At 38.0% G+C, this 18,758-nt stretch overlaps 1 protein-coding gene across 2 annotated transcripts; it reads left to right on the forward strand.

The window, feature by feature from the left end:
- Window positions 1-246: 246 nt before the first annotated feature.
- On the forward strand, window positions 247-8,889 carry wars (tryptophanyl-tRNA synthetase). 2 transcript variants are annotated; one of them, XM_023353346.1, is made up of 11 exons: window positions 247-356; window positions 638-761; window positions 2,454-2,670; window positions 2,762-2,870; window positions 3,836-3,955; window positions 4,073-4,255; window positions 4,336-4,436; window positions 5,857-5,969; window positions 6,050-6,223; window positions 7,141-7,281; window positions 7,358-8,889. In XM_023353346.1, the coding sequence occupies exons 1-11, from the start codon at window positions 334-336 to the stop codon at window positions 7,514-7,516; spliced, it is 1,464 nt and encodes a 487-aa protein (XP_023209114.1). In that variant the 5' UTR covers window positions 247-333; the 3' UTR covers window positions 7,517-8,889. The 2 variants fall into 2 exon arrangements, with proteins under 2 accessions (XP_023209114.1, XP_023209115.1); XM_023353347.1 differs by lacking the exons at window positions 247-356; window positions 638-761 and adding an exon at window positions 1,976-2,003.
- Window positions 8,890-18,758: the final 9,869 nt, after the last annotated feature.

Consider the following 18,758-nt stretch of genomic DNA (forward strand, 5'->3'; position numbering starts at 1 on the left):
TTTCAGAATAAACGCATCGCTTCGTTTTGTTCCGATGGGGAAAGCGTCTTTCTACGTTTAATAAGCTTTTATTTTGAAACCAGTGGGTAGGAACCAGAAAAAGGCACTTCCTGCTCATTAAAATCATAATTTCTGAAATATCTTTAGTATTTTTTGTTATGAACGAAATAGTATTGATCTTTTATATTCTCCTTATAACATTTATATGAATTAGACTAAATTTCTTGACTGCGCGGATTCGTGATGATCGGAACATTTCGAACACGGCGTGTTTCAACGGGGAAGAAGTAGATCCGGACACTCGTGGGCTCATTACAGGCTGATGCAAGTTGAATGACGGATCTGTCACCTTACCGGTATGATAGAAAAACAGAGAAAATAACCAGATATTTCTTACATGTCTTTAAGCTCAATAGCTTTTTTTTTTAAATTATTGAACACGCCAGCTGTGTCTTTTATTTTCATTTTGATGGAGAATATTAGCAACGATTAGCCAGATTTACCAAGCTATCACATATGGGAGCTTTCTGTGCTACGGAAGGAGGAAATGTAGAGATGTCAGAGCATTAAATCTGCATTATTTTTCTGTTTAAAGACTGATTGTTCTATTTGTTTAATTTTTTTTACATTATACCAGTGTGAAGGAGATGACAGACTACCAAGGAGACGTGGAAGGAGCCAGCACTCCCATGGAGCTTTATGAGAAACTCAGCGAACAAGGGGGAAAAGTGAGGTCCCTGAAGTCAGCCGAAGCTGATAAAGTAAGGCACATTTCCAACAAAAAGAAAAGAATAAAACTGATTATGTTCCTGCTGAGGAAAGTTCATCAACAATCTTAAATAATTATTTCCAAAAAGGGGATCTAGTCTGTCTCATCATTTAAAATATCGACATGGTGTTTATACTGTATTTCTATATAAAACATATGTGTTTACCAAGCTACACCCACAATTGACCTAGGTTGATTAAAAACCTGTTTTTGAGACCCAAGTCTCACACGCAAAGCCTCGCAGCTCGTTGTTTCTATGTAAACATGACTCTATTAGTGCATCATTTCTACCGGATTTTCATAATATATCAGCTACTAAATGGACAGAGGAACTAACAAGGTCATGTCATCACCTGGGAGGAGGTTACTGGTTTCTCAGTCACAAGCTGGTTGCAAACCTGAGGCCAGCAGGTGTCAGTCAGTTAAGGTAGATCTGAAATTTGGTTTGATGACGTCAATATGAGAAGCTACAGACTGATGGGAGGAACCAAAGAGCTCTGTAAAGGTAAAGGCAAATCTTCTGAAGTTGGGATATAATTAATTTAATTTCACATAATTATCGCGGTAGAAGCCATTTGTTTGTTAAAATTTTATGAAATATATTTGTTCTAATTGATGTTTGTTGTGAATGACGTAAACTCACAAACGAACGAGGTAATTAGTCCAACCTTTAGAAACTACAGCGGCTGTAATGCGCCACAGCAAAGGTAAACAAAGGTAAAATAACCCGAACAGGTGATCAACTCAAAACCGCTCCTACCTTTTTACTCTCTCTCTCTTTGTAGTTTAAGCACACCTGTTACCGTGGCAACCGCCTGCGCCCCGCAAGACGAGCAAAGATTACGTTAAAAACAAAACATTCAGTCCGTTACGATATCAAGTTTCCAGGCTTGATATTTATTTCTCGATTATTAATCAGCGCTTCCCTGAACACAGCGATGGTTGATTGACTAGCTGTACTTGGTGCTAGCGTGGCTAACAGGAGTAACAGTTTAGTCCAAAGCCTTTTCTACTAAAATAAAATCTTTAGTGTATGTCAGATACAGACACATTGCATATTGATCTGTTTAGCTAACGTCAGACTGTGTAGCAGACAGGCTTCAAGGTGTAGAAGTTGTATCAGTTCTGCCTTTATGCTGTACTTAGCTAACGGGAAGCTAACGGTGTGTTTGTGAGACGGCCACGCACGTGACCACGTAGAATGGGCATCAGCCAATGAAAAGCGGCCCCTCTGGTAAGCTTAAATTTATGGTGCACTGATATATTTGTACTGTAAAAATGGACTGAAAAGAACTGAAAACTTAACTCTGGAAAAATTTTAGATTTGGACATGAACAACCTGTAGGAAAACTAGATTTTATTTTTTTTTATCAGTAACAGAAGTATTAAAAGTGAATGTGATTTTAAATTATCTCTTGCCTTGTTTCTACACATTGAAGTAAACAGGGCATCAAAAAAATATTTTTTTTATAAATACCATCTTATCTTTCAGTGATGAATAAATGAACATCCTTTCATTATAATATAAAAGATTGTATAATTTTTATACACGTTACTAATCTGGACACAGTAAGAATTAAGGGAAAAAAGCAATATAGATAATCTTACTCAGTTTTATTTAAATTTTTTGCCTAATAGATGACATTGTTGTTTATTTTGCCCCTGTTTTATTTATTTATTGCAGGCTGAGGTTGATGCTGCTGTCCAGCTGCTACTGAAGCTGAAGATGGACTACAAACAGATGACTGGTCAGGACTACAAAGCAGGATGTCCACCATCAGTGAACGATGCTGCGCCGAACAACGGCCCGGCAGCAGATGGAGCCGGTGAGGACGACACGGTGGATCCATGGACCGTTTCAACCACCAACGCCACGGGAGTCGATTATGACAAATTAATAGGTGAGAGTCCAGTTAGCTTTAAGTCTGAGGGGAGGGATAATCCATTATGGCGGATTGATAAACATTCTTTCTCTTATTTTATTTTTTTTAGTGAGGTTTGGCAGCAGTAAAATCGACCAGGAGCTGGTGGACAGAATAGAGAAGGTTTGTGGACAGAAGCCCCATCGCTTCCTACGAAGAGGAATTTTCTTCTCACACAGGTGTTTGTTCTTCCAACTAATTACTGACATATTAATCATATTAATACAAAACTTTTCACATTATAATTATGAACTTCAGTATGCTCTATTTTATTGCATAATTTTTCACATCTTTTGGAAATAAAAATGATTTCCAATTGTTTCCAGCTCCTTCACTGCAAAAACACAAAATCTCACCAAGTAGTTTTGGTTTAGTTTATTGTGCAAACATCTTAGTGCACTTAAGATAAGACACAACTAACTTATGAGTAACTTTTCAGAAAGATAAAGGAGCTTGTTTTAAACCAGTGATTCCTTAATATTGATGAAAAAATACTAGTTCCACTGGCAGATTATTTCACTTATGACTGGGGAAAATGTTTTGTTTTAAATATCATATTCTGTCATTCTAACTAATAATTCTTCAGCAATTTTAAGTAATTATTGACTTAAAATAAGCTCCTATATCTTGTTTAAAAGTTATTTATAAGTTAGTTTTGTCTTACTGTCAGTGTACTAAGATATTTAACCAAAAATACTTGGTCTAGTTTATTATATATTCACCAACTTTCACTGCAGGTGGAGCTAGTAGACAAAATTTATCACAATAAATAATAAACAATATAATAAACACAATTTTTTGTGTCCCCTTTTGCCTTGTAACCAACTGAAACAGGACTATTTATTTATTTATTTTTCTTGGTCTTCATATTTTTTTCTGATGTTCCTAACATCTTTTTTACTGTAACGTCACATATTTATTACGATAAAATGAGACACAATTAGACTTTATTGCTGTGGATTTTATGCAATGAAACCAATCAAAGAAGGTTCAACACAAATGCACGGCACACTTTGTACTTTTTGTGGGCTGCAAAGCATTTAATTTCCCTCTTTGCACTACTTTGTGTTGACGAAATAAAGTCACAGTGAAATATTATTGGATACAGAGGAATAAACTTAATTTTTCTCCCTTTGTTTTCCAGAGATATGCATCAGGTACTGGATGCGTACGAGAAGCACCAGTCATTCTACCTGTACACTGGCAGAGGGCCGTCCTCAGAGGCCATGCATGTTGGTCACCTCATCCCTTTTATCTTCACTAAGTGAGTTTTTTTCCCTGCATAAATACATCACTACTACACCGTAGATTTCAACACTAACCAAAAGGTGCAGTTCTGACTATCAAAATGAAGCAAATTGCACTGAACTCCTGGTTCCAGATGGCTCCAGGACGTGTTCGACATCCCGCTGGTGATCCAGCTAACGGATGATGAGAAGTACCTGTGGAAGGACCTGACTGTTGAAGAATGCCACGGCTTTGCCATAGAAAACACCAAGGACATAATCGCCTGTGGCTTTGACATCAACAAGACCTTTATCTTCTCTGACCTCGACTACATGGGGTAAAACAAAACTGGAGACTAAAGAGAGAACACTGTCATATAAGAGTGTTTTTTGTAGTGTTGTTTGTTTTTTACTTTAGTTCCTCCCCGGAGTTCTACCGAAATGTGGTGAAGATCCAGAAGCATGTGACGTTTAACCAGGTTAAAGGCATCTTTGGCTTTACGGACAGTGACTGCATCGGTAAGCGTCTGAAAGCAGTGAAATGAGTGACCGCGCAGATTTAAAAAGTCTTAAATACATACATCTAAAATTAAGGCCTTAAAATTTCTTGAATTAATTTAAAAGAAGGTAAATTGGCCTTAAATATGTTAATCACGGGTCTTAAATAAGTCTTAATCTAAAATTAAGCCTTTCAAATGTCTTAAATTAACTTTAAAAAGTAAGTTGGCCTTAAATACATTAATCACAGGTCTTAAATGCATACTTATAAAAATAAGGCCTTAAAATGTCTTAGGATAATTTTTAAAAAGTAGGTTGGCTTATATACATTAATTACAATTTAATTTTGTATATTCTATGTAGTCTCTTTTTCTCGTGGGACTTTTCAGTAAGGCAAACCTTTAGGTCGCTTCTCCATTACGTTCTGTGACTCTGGGCGGTTGATGCTACTTGTAGCTACTAATATACTCTTGCTAGCCAGAAAAGTTACATTAACAACTATATTAACAGGAACCATTGATTCTGGTTCCTACAGTGGAAACGGACAGAGGACGAAAAACCAGGGGTGGAAATTCAAAATTTTCTCCACCCACTGTGGCTGTTTTCACCAGCCACTGTTTTTTCTTTTTCTATTACAAACCCCACAAGTACAAGCACATTATAGAAAATGTATGATTTATTCTTAAATCTATGAAAACCAAATGACTGACAATAAGTTTACTAATAATAAACACCTTAACAGGGTTGTAGTGCAATAAGTTAATTTGAAGTAATTACTAACAGCAAACGTTAACTACACAACCCTAACATTCTTGCAATCATATGTTGAACATTTCCACATTTTGGCAACAACTCTCCCTGATAGTATTTATTAAAATGTGTCTAGTTATTTTTAAATGGTATCAATAGCTGCTTTCCAACTTGTTTTCCCTTATTCATTACATTTTTTTATTGAACTTCACAATTATTATTATTACTAAAATATCTCAGAACGTGTGGAGATAAGAAGGTGGAGCTACAGAAGTAGCTGTGTGGGTTGCTAGGTAACGGGCTGGGCCTTGCTGGGGTTGCTAGGTAACAGCACAGTGCCTGTGGATTGTTAGGTTACATTCTGGAGGTTTTTGAAACGGCTTATTTTCCAGACACCACAAAACAAAAAAGACTGGGTGTTTTTTATTTAAGCACTTTGACTGTTTTTAGAAGCAGTTGTGACCCAAACGGAAGTACAAAAAGTGAATTTTGCATAATAAGTCTCCTTTCATGTCCAATTTAGACACTTTATCTTTCTAAAAATAGTTAATCTAGGATTTAGTTACTCTTTAATTCAGCCTGTTTAGATTAACTTGAGAATAGATTTCAGTCTCCAGATAAGCAAATCTGTTCAGTCTCATCTTTTCCAAGTATACGTTTGAACAGTTATTGTGTTTTGTTCCCTATCCAGGAAAGATCAGCTTCCCAGCCATCCAGGCCGCGCCATCCTTCAGTAACTCCTTCCCTCATATTTTCGGAAGCAGACAAGACATACAGTGCCTTATCCCCTGTGCCATTGATCAGGTCAGAACCACGAGATGGAGGAAGGAATGCAAAGATATGTTTATTGTACAAAATAATTAGTTTTTCTGTCCGTCACACAGGACCCCTACTTCAGGATGACCCGCGATGTTGCTCCGAGGATCGGTTACCCGAAACCAGCCCTGCTGCACTCCACCTTCTTCCCTGCCCTGCAGGGGGCGCAGACGAAGATGAGCGCCAGCGACGCTAACTCCTCCATATTCCTCACTGACACGCCGAAGCAGATCAAGAACAAGGTGATTTAGGGTGTTTTCACCTGATAGTCTGGTAACAGTGTAACATTATTAGCTGCACACTGCATCAAACGAACCAAACTAATTGAAAAATCTGTTCCCCTCCTTGCCTGTGGGGGCTCTGCATCAAGAAGCACTGAAGAAGACACTGAGTGCAACTTCCTTCTTTTCAAAATCTAAAAAACGGAGTGGCGTCAGATTTTAGTGGTTGTAGGATTTCTCTTGTGTCTTTGGTAAAAGACATCAAATAATTTCTCCTGCTAGTGCTAAGCTAGCATGTTTGTTTTGGTTGTATTTACCCAGAATTCCCTGCGTTTTAGTCCACTTCCTGCTTTTGGAGCTGTCTCCTATGTGCTTGCATTCAAACCGCACCAGAGTTCACTATAACAATGATACAAATTTGTTTATAAAACTTTTTATTTTAAATCAGGGTAAAAATATTATTGACATAATTTTCTTGCAATGGAAAATGTGAAGTACAACACAAAGTATTAAAATTTTACAACAAAACTTCTATAAGTAGAACCACGTTAATCCAGACTTGTACTGAGAAGTCGACTTTGCTGCACCCAAATCAGCTTTTATTTCATTTATTAAACTTTTCTAAATATAGCAAGAATTTTGAAAGAAAGTGACACAAACTGAGTCTAAAATGACTGGATCAGCAATTGGAAAAAAGGCAAAAATATGGCTACTTTATTTGCTTAATCTTAGTTTGTTTTCTTTATTTTCCTGGCCCGAACCACTTCACTTTTTTCAGAGTTTGATTGCGCATTCTCACTTCCTTGAACAAATCAGACTTTCTAAACAAACTGACTGAAGTTTGATTAAAGCAGACTAAACAGGGCTGGTGTGAATGCGTGCTTAATCAGATTAGATTTACGTTGCCAACTTCCCTCACCTCTGATTATTCCCTACAGGTTAACAAACACGCGTTTTCTGGAGGGAAGGACACGGTGGAGGAACACAGGAAGTACGGCGGGAACGCAGACGTAGATGTCTGCTTCATGTATTTGACTTTCTTCCTTGAGGATGATGAACAGCTGGAGAAAATCAGACAGGTGAGGAAGAAAACAAACTCGTTCTTTCTTTTTATCCATCTTCCATCTAATCCCACTCATCGTCGTCTCTCTGCAGGACTACACGAGCGGTGCTCTGCTAACTGGCGAACTGAAGAAGATATTGATTGAGACTCTGCAGCCGATGATTGCGCAGCATCAAGAGAGACGCAAACAAGTCACAGATGAACTAGTGAAGCAGTTCATGACACCAAGGCCTTTAAATTTTAACTTGTAGCTCACAGATCCGTGTTTGTTGTGCTCGGCGGTTTTTTTTCCCCATTTGAAGTCGTCTGTAATGGGAGGAAACAAAAAAAACTGCTCATGCTGTGCAAATGCACATATTGTTGTTCAGGAGTAAAAATAAAAGGCATGTTTTCTGAATCTTGCTTATAGACAAACAAAAATCATCCGCTTCGAAAGTCCTCTGTGGAAATTTAACTTCTCATATCAGTGAACGCAACCCTGTAAACGGGACGACTTTATCACACTAATACTTTCACAGTTTGAGCCACTATCATTGGTTGCTATGTTCCAAAAACAAAAGGTTATTGTGATTATGTTTGGGTTTTTAATGATGCATTTTTTTTTTTTTCAGAGTTGAACATCATGCAGCACATAACTGAAATGATTTTTTAGGAAAACCGAATTGGGTGTACTGATAGAGCCAACGTTATACTCTTGGAAAAAATGGTTGCATTAATATAAATCAGATGGTTAAGCACAAAAAAAAAAGAAAAATCAAATGGATTGAGGCTTTGTTTCCAAAAGCTTCATGTTATTCATTCCATGCATTTAAAACACAATTATGATGTTTCTTTAAATTTTGTTCCTATTGAAGGAATATGAATCCTGGGTGTCCAAAGAGCAACCTGACTCTGACCCTGAATTAAAAATGAATCAAAAAGTGATATTTTTTTCTGTGCAGCAGCACAAAAGAAAACTATATGCTTTTATTTTAATATAGCAAACATTTTGGGTCAATGGTGAATAACATCTGTGTCCTATAAAAAACAAAAAGAAAATCTGATGACTATATTTGCTTGATTTTGACTCAATATTTTTGACCCGTGTGACAAAAAGTTTGGACACAAGATATTCCAGCTACTCCACCACAGGCAAGAACCTATGATGGTGTACTTGGACTATTGTAGATAGTTTTAAAAAAATGCTAGGAAAAAGATGGACATTTCTGAGTGTGCACAGCTAATTCTTGTTTTTAAAAATAATTTCAGGTTTTTTGTTGCATGATCATCCAGTCCAGTCAGTTATTCTGTATCTGTTCTTGATTTTCTGTAGATTGGGACATGATGAGTTAATCTTTTAGATCTTTTAGCCTACTTTCTGTTGGGAGACCAGTTTAGATAAAGTAAACTAGTCGATCCTACAGGCAGGGACTAAGCCAAGTGGAGTTTTACTTATATTTAAAAAAAAAGGTTAATCACAGTTAATTCTTAATCAAATAAAAGGGGGTTTACTTTTTCATAAAGGTCCAGGTTGTTTTGGACAATATTTTACTTCATACATAATATTATTGTTAGAAACCTGTGTGTTTTCATTTATTTGGGTTATTTTTGTGTGACAAAACAATAAAAACAGAAGAAATCTGAATGGGATGGTTCTTTTTCACAACACTGTATGAAGACATGTTGGACAAGTTTCATTCAACAAGTAGAAAAGTTGGATTCAAAAAATAGCAAACCTTAAAAATTATGAGCACAGAAGAAAAATGTAACTATTTTATGCTTTTTATTTTATAGGAAGCAAAGTTTGGTGTTGTGCCAGAATGCAAGGTGTTAGTGTACAACAGTAGCTGTGTTTCCACTGACCATGTAATTATGCAAATTGAAATTACAAAAATAAATTAGCTTAATGGAAAAACGTTTGCAGGAGGATGAGGTGCTTTCTCTGTGGTAGCAAAATTATTGTATTTGGAAATACATTAGATACATTTCCTGTACAAATATACACAAAACTTTGTTGATATTCTGCTAAAAAACAGGCAACAATGGCATATTATTATTATTATTATTATTTATTTTCACGAGTAATTTGAGTGTCCTAAAAAGTGCTATATAAATTTAAGTATTATTATTAAACACTGCATTTTTGAGCATCACACAGGTCATGTGATCAACAACCGGATGTTACTACAAATGGAAACAGCGAAGAAGACAGGAAGTGGAGGACAATCGTGGCGCTGCATGTTTTGTTAAAAAAAACAAAACTTATTCACGTGTGGGTTTAATTGTGTTTCTTATTTAACGGAAACACTGCAATTGTGTGGATCTTTTTTATGTTAGTGGAAATTTTACAAAGTTTTATGCACATTTACAATAAAAACACGACTAATGTTGCCAATTGAATAAAATGAACAATATCATTGATTATAAGTAAACAAAAAATGTGATGAAGACAAATATCTGACTTTTTTTTCACAATTAAGTGTTCTAGGAACAAAAGCAACCCACTTTACAGACATGAAGTCTTCTTGTATCCAAGTAAAAAAACAGAATAAACACTCTCACTCTCCAAACAGTTCAGGAATCAAAACTGTCCCACGCTGATAAACTGATCAAATAATGAATCACTGTACAACAAAAGTTAGATTTCACCACTGGCTTCTTGGAGGAACCAAAACACCAAACAGAAATGTTTGTCCTTACACAGAAGACATAAAAATAAACAGATAAGTTCATTAATAACATTTAAAAATAGTAATGCTTGTCTAAAAAAATCCTGCCAACTAATCAGTAACTTAGCAGATCTCACCTCATAGCGATCCCAACGGGACTCGCTGTGAAGCCCTGGAGATTGGCGGGGAAACCTACAGGACCCACGACGAAAGTCTGGATGCAGGCCGGGAGGCTGGAGGGACATGATGTCTGCAGGTCTGTAATGCCGGACAGAGAACTTGGCGCTGGCGGCACTGCTGGCCCCAAGCTCCTCATACGACGCCTATCTAAAACAAAAAAACTAGAGTTCATAATATAAATAAGTGTCTGATGACCTGGCGACAAAGGAATCGTCTGGTGATGAAGGAGACCTGAGTACGATGGTCTCAAGTTCCCATGGCACCGCAGTCCTGCGGGCCTCAAGCTCTCCTGCCAACAACTTTCAAGCATTAAGCTCTTCAGCCATCAGGCCCCAGGTGTCAAGCTCCGCAGTCCTGTTGTCCTCAATCTTTTCTGCTCCTGATGATCAAGCATGAAGCTTGGAGCCCTCATGACACTTCTTTATTTATGTTAGGTGAAATGTATATATATTATCATATATTTATTGTTTCATTTATAACAATAGTGTTACTTATATGATGTTCCGTCTTATATGCCTTTATTGTTTTCTTTTCCTTCAGCATAAAGAATGTTTCTGTATTGTTTGATTTACTTTATTTCCTTTTTACAAGAGGGCCTCCCTGAAGAGAAGAGTGATAACCGTGCTCACGGGGTTTATTGCTCAGCAGGAACTTCTTCTTCGTTTGAACTGTTAGATAGCTGTAGAACCGTCGCCTTGAAGATGTACGACTTGTTCTGTTTTTACTCTGTGTCTTAATGCAAGATAACATGTGTTTAGTTAGTGATCGTCATTAGCACTGCAACTAAGTAATGAAATGTTTTGTCCCCACCCCTTAGAGTTGCAGTGTTCTCTGTGATAGGGACTCTGAAAGTAATAAAAAGAGAGGAGCGGACAAATGTGTTTCAGAGCGGTTGGAGATTTGTAACTGTAAACACATCTCTGTCCGTTCTCCTCGCGAGATCAAAAAGAATCTAACTCTCTTGTCTTTTCTGTGTTTGTTCAATTTGTCTTTAATAGGTGTCAAACCTGACAATTTAGAAGAACCATCTTTCAACCCAGTACCTGAGAGTGCCTGTCTGGTACATTTTCAGAAGTATATTGGAGAAGCCTCCGGTCCCACGTCTGCATACAAGCGGCTGATTCTGTGGCTGGTCTGAAACCGACTGGCTGGCTTCGTGGGTTTTCTCTTCAAATGGCTGCTGGTTCTGCTGTTCCACTGTGTCCCTCAGTCTTTTGTGCAGCTGTTCCACTTCAAGCTGCAGGTCGGTGTTTATATGCTCCAAGATAGTACTTTTCTGCTTCAGGGCAGTGTTTTCCTCCTAAAAAGCTGTATTTTAATGCCTCAGAGCGGTGTTTTTTCTGCTCCAGGGTGGTGTAATCCTCCTTTAAAGTTCTGTTTACGTCCAACAGTTTTTTGCAATTCCTCATGTTTTTCCCAAGCAGCTTGTCTTTTTCAAGTGCAGCTTGAAAAAGCTCCTCATTTCCTTTAATCAGAGACTGTCTCTCAATGGATATCATGTTGACTTCTATCAAGATGCCATGGAGCTTCTGTGTCTCTCTAGCCAAGGTTCGTTGTATTTTCTCATTCTCTGAATCAGAAGATGAAGCCTTACTGCTCTGACTCATTTTTGATCCTATTTGTATCTCCAGAGCAGTCTTTTTCTTCTCCAGTGTGGTGATTTTCTGCTCCAGAGCGATCTTTTCTTTCTCCAGGACGTTGCTTGTTTGTACCAGGGCAGTTTTTTCATTCTCCAGGCTGAGTTTTTCTGCTCCAAGGAGTTGCTTTTATTCTCCAAGGCTGTGTTTTCCTTTGTCAGGGTATTATTTTCCTCCTCCAAAGCTGTGTTTTACCCCAGGGTGGTGTTTTTCTGATCCAGTGTGGTGTTATCCTCCTTTAAGGTTCTGTTTACGTCCAACAGTTTTTTGTAATTCCTCATGTTTCTCCCGAAGCAGCTTGTCCTTTTCAGTGCAGCTTGCTCTATGTTCATATCTTGAATCTTCAGCTCCTCATTTCCTTTAATCAGAGACTATCTCTCAATGGATATTATGCCCACTTCTATCAAGATGCCATGGAGCTTCTGTGTCTCTCTAGCCAAGGTCCGTTGTATTGTCGGTTTTCTGCTCAGGGGTGGTGTTATCCTCCTTTAAAGTTCTGTTCAGAGCGATCTTTTCTTTCTCCAGGATGTTGTTTATCTGCTCCAAGGAGGTGTTAACCTGCTTCAGGGTATTTTTTTCCTCCTCCATGGAGGTGTTTTTCTGACCCAGGATGGTGCCGGGCCGTTGTTCGGCGCAGCATCATTCACTGATGGTGGACATCCTGCTTTGTAGTCCTGACCAGTCATCTGTTTGTAGTCCATTTTCAGCTTCAGTAGCAGCTGGACAGCAGCATCAACCTCAGCCTGCAGAAAAATAAATAAAACGGGGGCAAAAATAACAACAATATCATCTATTAGGCAAAAAATAAAAATAAAACTGACTAAGATTATCTATATTGCTTTTTCCCTTAATTTTTATTGTGTCCAGATTAGTAACATGTATAAAAATTATATGATCTTTTATATTATAATGAAAGGATGGACATTTGTTCATCACTGAAAGATAAGATGGTATTTATAAAAAATATTTGTTAAATGCCCCGTTTCCTTCAATGTCTAGAAACACGGCAAGAGATAATTTAAAATCTCATTCACTTTTAAAACTTCTGTTACTGATTAAAATACAGAGCTACGTTTTCAGTTCTTTTCAGTCCAGTTTTACAGTACAAATATATCAGTGCACCATAAATTTAAGGTGGATAAATCCAGCTTTAAAAATGGAAGTTGCAAAGACCATGGAGCAGACTGATGACTCACTCCCACATATGTTTTATATAGAAACACTATATAAACACCATGTCTAAATTATATTACTGATTACTGATATACTGGTCATGTTCTGTGCAGTCAACCCAATTACTTCGCCATATACTGTTCACTCGTGCACCTCATCCTATGAGAAAGGAACCACAATGGACCTTAAATCAAATAGATCCACACAAGTTTTCACAACCCAAACCATGGTGCAAAACAGCAAAGAAAGAGCAGACAGCAAATTAAAGATGCCCTGCTTGTTTTGCAAAGATGAAAAACACCAGCTGTCAAGATGCCCTCACTTCTCAAATAAGACTTTGGAGGAGAAGCGCACATATATTAAGGATAATAAACTCTGCTACAGATGCTTGAAAGTGGGACATAATGTTAAGGATTGCAACTATCACAACACATGTGACATTTGTAAAAAAAAAAAAAGGCATCCAACTTGTCTGCATGATGAGAATTATAAAACAGAGGAAAGACTTCTCAGCTCTATCAACGCAGCTTGCACTCCAGATGAGACCACGGCAGCTACAGCTGTCAATGTTACAAAGGTTGGTAAGTCAAACAGCACATCAATGATTGTTCCTTTATGGGTGTCCACAGTTCAAACCCCATCTAAAGAGCAACTAGTGTATGCACTATTAGACACACAAAAGGACAGCACATTTGTCAGTGAAGGAGTAAGCAAACAGCTACAAACTTCAACCTGCAAAGCTAAAGCTAACTACCATGCTTGGTGTCCATTCTACTGTTAAAAGTAACCGAGTATCAGGACTGTGCGTAAGACAACAGAAAGCTATATTTATGTTTATTTTGTAAATAGGATATTTCTAATATTGATCAATTGAATTGTGATTTTTGGTTTATACGGTATAGTTTTTGAATCGGTTGATGTTAGTAATGAACGTTGTTTTCAGTTTTCAAACGTTACGATTGTAAGAGCATGTTTTGTATCTTACGCTGTCTTTTTGTGTTTGTGCAACAGCTCTTACGGTGAAACTTATGGTTTATTTCAATAAACCAGGCTGTTCATCAGTAAAGCCAAAATCCTTCATTTGGGTGGGGGGTCTGCTACACGCATGATAATTTAAAACAAACACAATAATTTCCATTTGCGTGATTTCTTTCTACCAAAAACTGGATGACAAAACTCCTCAGTCTGGTGCTTCGGTCCCATCTAGTCCTTCATTTCAAGAACAGTTTACAAACACTTCATAATTCATTTTATTTGTTGTTTTGTTTATTTATTTTTAAAATTTTAAATGTCTTCTGGATATAGTGGTAAATATTCAGTAGAATTTAAAGTTTATTGATCTTTAAGAATATGTTCTTGCATTATTATTGTTGCAGGTCCCGGGTGTCAGGACTGCTGTAACAGTGATGACACAATCTAAAGGACAAATAAACAGGAGTCAGCAATGACGATCGTAGCGCTGGCGTTAGCATCTAGATTGCGTTTTCTTTATTTGTTAACAAACAAACCTTTAATATTACACAATATTAATGTTTTACATTGCCACTGTCTTATAAAACTTTGTCTTCTCAGGCAACAATAAACCTCACACATCACCCCCCTCACACCTTCATGACACGCGCACCAGACAGGACAAATTAACTGTCACAAAGCTTTACTGCCTTTTAACTGAATATCATTCAAACAAAGCAAAATAAAACTTCTTAAACACAGAGAAGTTCAGATATAACAGCCCAACATGGAGACCTTAAGATATAACGGCCCAACATGGAGACGTAAAGATATAACGGCCCAACATGGAGACGTTAAGATATAATGACCCAACATGGAGACGTTAAGATATAACGGCCCAACATGGAGAAGTTAAGATATAACGGCCCAACATGGAGAAGTTAGGATATAACGACCCAACATGGAGACCTTAAGATATAACGGCCCAACATGGAGACCTTAAGATATAACGACCCAACATGGAGACGTTAAGATATAACGGCCCAACATGGAGACGTTAAGATATAACGGCCCAACATGGAGAAGTTAGGATATAACGACCCAACATGGAGACGTTAAGATATAACGACCCAACATGGAGACGTTAAGATATAACGACCCAACATGGAGACCTTAAGATATAACGGCCCAACATGGAGACGTTAAGATATAACGACCCAACATGGAGACGTTAAGATATAACGACCCAACATGGAGACGTTAAGATATAACGGCCCAACATGGAGAAGTTAAGATATAACGGCCCAACATGGAGAAGTTAGGATATAACGACCCAACATGGAGACCTTAAGATATAACGGCCCAACATGGAGACCTTAAGATATAACGACCCAACATGGAGACGTTAAGATATAACGGCCCAACATGGAGACGTTAAGATATAACGGCCCAACATGGAGAAGTTAGGATATAACGACCCAACATGGAGACCTTAAGATATAACGGCCCAACATGGAGACCTTAAGATATAACGACCCAACATGGAGACGTTAAGATATAACGACCCAACATGGAGACGTTAAGATATAACGGCCCAACATGGAGACATTAAGATATAACGGCCCAACATGGAGACCTTAAGATATAACGGCCCAACATGGAGAAGTTAAGATATAACGACCCAACATGGAGACGTTAAGATATAACGACCCAACATGGAGAAGTTAAGATATAACGACCCAACATGGAGAAGTTAAGATATAACGACCCAACATGGAGAAGTTAAGATATAACGACCCAACATGGAGACGTTAAGATATAACGACCCAACATGGAGACGTTAAGATATAACGGCCCTCAGAGCGAGCTGGCATATTGTCAAAGTTACCATAACCTGATAAAACTGACAAAACGATGCAAAAAAGCCGTGACTGAACGATATATTCTGGTCAACTAATATGTAAACATCTTTACAGGGTACTTTTGATGTTTTTCTTTACCGTATACTGACCTGGAGGACAAATAAACAGGAGTCGGCAATGAAGATCGTAGCACTGCCGTTAGCATCCAGATTGCGTTTAGGGCAAACCGGAAGTTCATTCCAAAACCAACCTGGAAGCAACGCCCCCCAAACAAAGGTTCCGCTTCGCCACTACCGCTCCTGTCACCACCTCAGGGAAGCACTATAAATGTAGGCAGATTGACATGCCGAACTGCAAACAAAATGTAATTTGTTAATATATATATTTCTTTAGAAAATAGAAGAAATTGTACCTGAAAAAATTTCAAAATTATAAAATAAAAACTAAATACTGTGGTGGCATTTTTAGGTGCACCCCACATTATGCCACTAGCATTGTTACCTGAAAATGCTCTCAAAACAACAATATTATCATGTATCCCAGTAACTTCTGGGGCAATTTATTGTCCAGTAAAATGTGTTATCATTACAGGCCTGCTGAATAAACGTATTAAAATATTTTTTTTTATTTTAGTGTGAGATTATGCTGCTGCATTTAAGGTGATTTATTTATTTATTTATTTAGATATCTTTATTAGTTGGTAACAAATCCGTCCACTTTGGTATATATGTTATAATTAAAAGAAAACAAAATGCAAAATCCTTTGCATGTCCTGTTTAAATGAATAAATTAAACATTTTCTTGTTTCTTTCTCTGATTTATCTTTGTTGTTGTAATTGTAGGTATTGAATTGGCCACTAGATGCCGCATTTGGACCATAGATGAATTAATGAAAATTATATTTGTTTCCTTATTTTCAGTGTCAGGTGAAAATGTCTTCATTGGTGACCTATGATGATTCAGAGGATGAGGATGAGTCCTGCGATCAGAAGGAGGAAGAATAATCAGACCCGTCTAGATTTAATAGTGTTAATGTGAAGCCCAGACCTGCAGGTTCAGAAACAGTTTTAGGACAAAGTAGCTCTTCTTTCTTGTATGTTTACCCAAAGAAACAACACCAGGATTGGGAAAACCATAGTGGAAACGAAGGGAAACATTTTAAAGACAGATCTGCTTGTCTCACTTTCTCAAAAAGTATCGCTGATGGTTCAAATCCCGCTAAAAGGCGGCCATCTTCCCTCCCTGGTGTCAGACCATACATCCCAAAGAGACAGAGACAATCAGAGGAAACCAAATGCCCTGAGAATCACCCAGAACAAAGTTTGGAGAATCCAACCAGTAAAGGTCCAGTTCTCTCTGATGTTTCACCAAAAGTGAAGCCTTACCTTGGTGAAAAACCCAAATCATCCGGGACGCCCAGGAAGCTTTTAATGAGCCTGGAAGGCCACCAGGGGGCAGTCATCACGGCGCAGTGGTGCCCCTTGCCTCACGTTAGCCACCTGCTGCTGTCCGCCTCCATGGACAAGACCTTTAAGGTAATGACAGCCCCCACTTACTGCTGAATTGATGACATTTAGGATGGACGACCATGAAACACCAAACCTTTAGCCAGTGACATAACAGTAATCCATGCATCACTGTGACCACACAAATGCTGGATTACTGTAATGCATTTTATATAAGAGTCAATGATTTATATATTTCCCAGCTTCAGAGGATACAAAATGCTGCTGCACGTCTTTTAACAGGTACACAAAAATTTGACCATATTTCCCCTATTTTAGTTTCCTTACACTGGTTGCCAGTAGGTCTGTCACGATAACAAATTTTGCTGAGCGATTAATTGCCTCAAAAATTATTGCGATAAACGATAATATTGTTATCGTAGCCAATGAACAGGTAGCCAATTAGAAAGCGCGGATTGCCCTTTTGAGGGGAAATTACAGAGGGAATCCCAAACAGCTGACATGGCGCAACCCAGATGATACGTGGAAACAACATTAATGTTTATTCAACATTTCCTGCAAAGAATATAGAAATGACAAGGAGAAACCCGGTAACTTTTCAGCTGTTCTTCGCTAACGTGACATAAATCAATCAATCAATCAAATTTTATTTGTATAGCACATTTCAGCAGCAAGGCATTTCAAAGTGCTTTACATCATATCAAACACATAAACACAATGCAACATAGAATCAACAATCAAAACACAACATTAAGCCAGGATCCATCAATAAATTTGTAATTGATTACATTTCAAATACAATCCTAAACAGGTGGGTTTTTAGTTGAGATTTAAAAGAAGTCAGTGTTTCAGCTGTTTTACAGTTTTCTGGAAGTTTGTTCCAAATTTGTGGTGCATAGATGCTGAAAGCTGCTTCTCCTCGTTTGGTTCTGGTTCTGGGGATGCAGAGCAGAACCAGAACCAGAACCTGAGAGGTCTAGAAGTCTGATACAACAACAGCAGATCTTTAATGTATTGTGGTGCTAAGCCGTTCAGTGATTTATAAACTAACAAGAGTATTTTAAAGTCTATTTTTTGAGCTACAGGGAGCCAGTGGAAGGACTTTAAAACTGGTGTTATGTGCTCTATCTTCCTGGTTTTAGTGAGAACGCCAGCAGCAGCATTCCGGATCAGCTGCAGCTGTTTGACTGATTGTTGGACAGACCTGTGAAGATGCTGTTGCAGTAATAAATGCAACTAAAGATAAACGCATGGATGAGTTTTGTAGTAAAGCATTGATTAATGCCTGGTTTTAAAATTAGTTAACTGAACTTGTAGCCATTATTTTGTGCCCATTGCTGGACACCACACGGCAGGACCGAACCCGATCGAACCGTTATACCTAGGATTTCTGTCGGCTAATGTTTGGTCTGTCAGGTTTTGAAAATGGGCCGACAGCTCTACGATCGTGTCGTGTGCATGAAGAAGGGACATGTCAGTGGGGAGCGCCGGAGTTGAGCCTTTTTTCATTCAGTGTCATCAACAGAAAGAGAAAAAGGCCGGAAGAATAAGAATAAAGCCGATAATTACAATGAGG

This window comes from Xiphophorus maculatus, chromosome 19 (genome assembly GCF_002775205.1).
Source record: "Xiphophorus maculatus strain JP 163 A chromosome 19, X_maculatus-5.0-male, whole genome shotgun sequence".
Taxonomy (NCBI): domain Eukaryota; kingdom Metazoa; phylum Chordata; class Actinopteri; order Cyprinodontiformes; family Poeciliidae; genus Xiphophorus; species Xiphophorus maculatus.

Coding starts and splice junctions, on each gene's coding strand:
- wars (XM_023353346.1), top strand. CDS start 334: ATGACGGATCTGTCACCTTACCG. Junction 357..637: donor ACGGATCTGTCACCTTACCG/GTATGATAGAAA, acceptor ACATTATACCAG/TGTGAAGGAGATGACAGACT. Junction 2,871..3,835: donor GGAATTTTCTTCTCACACAG/GTGTTTGTTCTT, acceptor TTTGTTTTCCAG/AGATATGCATCAGGTACTGG.